This window comes from Sinocyclocheilus anshuiensis, unplaced genomic scaffold (assembly GCF_001515605.1).
Source record: "Sinocyclocheilus anshuiensis isolate Anshui unplaced genomic scaffold, SAMN03320099.WGS_v1.1 scaffold1843, whole genome shotgun sequence".
In the NCBI taxonomy this organism is placed as follows: domain Eukaryota; kingdom Metazoa; phylum Chordata; class Actinopteri; order Cypriniformes; family Cyprinidae; genus Sinocyclocheilus; species Sinocyclocheilus anshuiensis.
Window position 1 is genome coordinate 12,499 of NW_015552675.1, and position 4,470 is coordinate 16,968.

The following is a 4,470-nucleotide window of genomic DNA, read 5'->3' on the forward strand; positions in this document are numbered from 1 at the left end:
AGTAAAGTTTGACGAGACTAGGTGGCGTTTCTCCTCATGGTTTTGGAGGAGCTGGCGTGTCAGTCTTGGGAAGCCAGTGGTTGGGCGTTGGCTGATGACGCGGAGTTGTGGGCTGGTTGAAGTTTTAGACAGCACTCGAGGTCGGACTCGGAGACACGGCGTTAGGCAAAACTGAACTCAGAACACGAAACTCTCAACGGAAAGGAAAAGAAACTAAAGTAAAGAAATAGAAGTAAAGTTTGACGAGACTAGGTGCCGTTTCTCCTCATGGTTCATGGTGTAAGCCAGAGCACGCTCAAAGAGCGCAAAAAGCGATGACTGAAAAGTATGGCTAGAAGCCATGACCAAAAAAAACTAAAGAGCTAAAAAGCGTGATGACTAAAAAGCATAGCTCAAAGTTATGACTAAAAAGCCACATGGCTAAAAGTGATGACTTGAAGCTAAAAACATGACTAAAAAGCATAGACTAAAAGCCTAATTTGATGGTGTCCTGAGTATTTAAATCGGGTTGTTGGCCACATCTCAAATGGTGTTTTGACCAATTAGACACTGTCTTAGCTCGGGGTGTTGCTATGTTTCTCCTCCCAATTCATAAATCAAATGTTATCTCATCAGTCACATGGTCCGAGTTTTCCCGCTCCTGCAGAGTATAATTTTGGACATGATTTCTATAACAAGAATATGATACATTTGACAAAGAATTTACTGGAAGAAATGTTTCAAGCAAGAAGATTCAAACACACTGTAATGACTTGATTACTTAAATTTTGTAAGGGAATTAATTATTATTAATTCATTCAGGTTTTGATAGGACTCGGATCTGAAAATCCGAAGTTCACCTGATTGTCAACCATGTTCTTGATCGAATCTTACTTAAATTGTCTGATTGGGTCTGATACCCTACAATACAAATACAATGCCATATAGCATAAAATATTTACTACGGCAAACCAGCTATTCTCCCGTAGAAGATGATGACAGTACAACATCACAAAGTAGCAGTTAAAGTCACGCATTTGAACAGTGATTCTCAATTCCAGTCCTGGGGACCCACTGCTCTGCCCATTTTGCATGTCTCTCTTATCTGACACACTCAGTTCAGTTCATGGATCTCTCCTAACAAGCTGATGATCTGAATCTTGGGTTTTAAATTAGGGAGACATGCAAAATGTGCAGAGCAGGGGGTCCCGAGGACTGGAACTGAGAACCAGTGCATTAGAAAACCAGAACACCATTGCTGTTCCATTAGCAGCTGTTGCTTAAGGTCCTTGGAAATGTGGTCACGATGCCAAGCAGACCACCATCAATTATTTCTTACATAAAACATAAATAAAAAATAAATAAAAAATCCTCCTTTGAGCATAATTCCTCTAGTGCTTTCCTAACTTTCCACTTCAAATAGGAATTGCTATTATCATGGTGTAGAATTTCAATCCACTCCTTTTTTATTATATAACAACTAGGGAAACTTTTTTTTTTTCTTAAAGGGGACATCGGATGCCCATTTTCCACAAGTTGGTATGATTCTTTTAAGGTCTTCATGAGATGTCTGTCGCTGGATGACAGTTTTCAGACTTTTCAGACAGTCCATTACAAACTGGCTGATTTCTGCGATGCTGAAAAAGCGAGTGGAATCCAGTCATAAAAGTGGAATTTAGTGTATAACGTGGAATGTTAAATTTTGGATGAATATATCAAAAGTAGGCAAGTACACAAATCAAAACGTGATATGAACTAGTGTCTATGAATATTATGCTGTAAAAATACTATTTAAAACTGAATCCTGCATATTAAAGTATGTATGTTTTTGTGTGAATGGATGGCACAGACATGCGGTTTTGTTAACTATACACATACTGAAGCGCACATGACGCTTGCGGCATTTTCAGTCTCTGCCGCCTTAACATAGGAGTACATGAACACAAACATGAACTTGTTTAATTACACATTGAGCGTATTATGCTTTATTAGTAAGGAGTGTACAGAATGTGGTCTTTTAATATCACTGTCCTGGTACATTAAGCATTCTTTATATGAGAGGAAAATGCTTAACGTGTAAATAAACATTTGCGTTAACATTTTGGGCTTATGTGCATATCTGCACGTTGTATATGCTTTACAATTTTGTTTTTATCACTGTCTTGGTACATTAAGCCACATGAAGCATTATTTGTGTTGAGCGTTTTAAAGTCCCTTTTCAAGTTCTGCTAATTCACAAGCCGAGTAAGAGTAATACTCGCGAAGGTGATGTTAATTATTAAACCAAACAAAATCAAAACTTTCAAAAACACGCAGCAATATGATTCTTTTATTGAGTGACAGGCAGTGGGTTTAATCGGTGACATTATTAATAGATTTACTATCCGGTGTCTTCTTGTCATCTCTGCGACCTGCTTCCCTTGGGGTTTTTAGACATAGAAAAGGCGAAAAAACACTGCATTGTCCAGTTTTCTCTCAGAACGATGATCGGAGTTACTTTTGCAGTTCTTGATGCAGCATGAATGACAAACAATGGTGACATTTTCCAAAATCACAACAGAAATATATAGATATTAGTGCTGTCAAATGAATAATCGCGATTAATCGAATCCAAAATAAGTTTTTGTTTACATAATGTATGTAGGTGTACTGTTTATTTATTATATGTATATATAAATACACACACATACAGTATACATTTTGAAAATATTTACATGTATATACATTTATATATTTATATTATTATATTATATATAAATATATTTAGTATATAATCATAACATATTTTTCTTAAATATATACATGCATGTGCTTGTATTTATAAATACATAATAAATATACACAGTACACATTAATTTAGTATGTAAACAAAAACTATTTTTTTTGTTTTGGATGTGATTAATCGCGATTAATGTGTTGACAGCACTATATATATTATGCATATATTGATATATTCATCCATTTATATGCATATATATTATATTGCACATATTAATTTTACAGGCAATGTCCGGTATCTGATGTATTTGGTATCTGAGTGGTGACCGAGGGTCTGAACCATGTCATGAATCCAGTAACAGGCTAAATTAGAAATAAAATGTAAAGTAAATATATAATTGTGGCAAAGATTTACAGTAAAACACAAAGTCTCAAATTCACAGGTTCATAAAATGTAATGTACATCATGATTACATAATTTATACAATACAATCATACAATCATTGAACTTTGTTAACATTCTGTGCAGCATCCGTTACAGCTGTTTGCAAGCTTTTATAATCCATTGAATTTTTTTGCGAATTTCAGAAAAATTCAAACCATAAACAAGAGGATTCAGGATGGGTGGTACAATGAGAAACTCTAATGAAAGAATGATTGACAGCCCTATAGGGAGTTCCAAAGTTGCAATCCGACTCAAAGTGACCTCGCAAAAAAGTGCTACTGAGAAATTTAAGAGGATCACTATGTGTGGAATACAAGTTTGATATGCTTTTCTCCTGAAATCTAGTGAGCTTTTTCTACAAATGATAAGGATTTTAACATAAGAGTATAATATAAAACTTAAAGGCATGATGACAGTTGTGGTCACTATGAAAAAGCCAAAAACATTATTAACAATAGTGTTTGCACAAGAAAGCTTGACAATTTCCCAGTTGTGACAGTACACCTTCCACAGTTTGTTACCACACATCGTGAGTCTGGCATTTAATATACCAGCAATACCAATACAAAGCATCGGATAAATCCAGCTTATAGCTATTAAAACAGATAAAATCCTGGGGGTCATTATGTTGTTGTATTGTAATGGTTTACTGATTGCTACATACCTGTCAAATGCCATTAACATTAATATCGTGTTTTCATTTGTTGCATATGAATAAATGACAAAAGCCTGTAAGATACATGCTTCACGGGAGACTGAGTGTGTATCAGACAGCAAGTCTGTCAGTAACCTTGGGAAAAAAGCAGCTAAGTTAATGTGATCTTTATGTATCTTACAAATAAACAGTTTTGATAGTTATCAGCGTTAGATAACCACAATGTTTTAAATAATACATCATGTGAATATAAAGTCAGTTAAACAATATACATGTGATTGCATTACCAGAAATACCTTCTGTGATATGATCTGAAATTACCATCACTTCATCTTCAAATAATGTGTGAATGTGCAGAGAATTAGCTCTACTTGTGCTGTGGTTTAGAAGAACTAAGAGTCACCAGTACATGCTATTTTTTTATAGTATAAAACATGTCTCTGTAGACCTCTCTGCTGTGCTTGATTTGCATAAACAGCACAGACTCCTAGAATCCATAGTGGGCAAAATTCTTGTAATTCAAAACTTACTGATTAAACTGCAAGCTATTGTTGCAAACAATTTGCTACAAAATACATATTTTTAGACACTTACGAAATGCATACTTTTAAGCCTGAAAAGACTGTAACACAAAAACTTGTGTTGGTTGAAAATGTGCAGTGTGATGTGCAAA

The 4,470-nt window shown here is 34.9% G+C and overlaps 1 protein-coding gene across 1 annotated transcript; it reads right to left on the bottom strand.

Moving 5' to 3' along the window:
- Positions 1-3,232: 3,232 nt before the first annotated feature.
- Positions 3,233-4,121, bottom strand: LOC107667463 (putative gustatory receptor clone PTE03). Its single transcript, XM_016459135.1, has 2 exons — positions 4,085-4,121; positions 3,233-3,948 (listed from the first exon to the last, which is right to left on the bottom strand). Exons 1-2 carry the CDS (start codon positions 4,119-4,121, stop codon positions 3,233-3,235), a joined length of 753 nt encoding a protein of 250 aa, XP_016314621.1.
- Positions 4,122-4,470: the final 349 nt, after the last annotated feature.

Excerpts from the sequence above, each read along its gene's own strand:
- LOC107667463 (XM_016459135.1), bottom strand. The coding sequence starts at position 4,121 with ATGGTAATTTCAGATCATATCACAGAAGGTATTTCTG. Across the intron at positions 3,949-4,084 it reads TATCACAGAAGGTATTTCTG|CTGCTTTTTTCCCAAGGTTA; the intron begins GTAATGCAATCA and ends ACATTAACTTAG.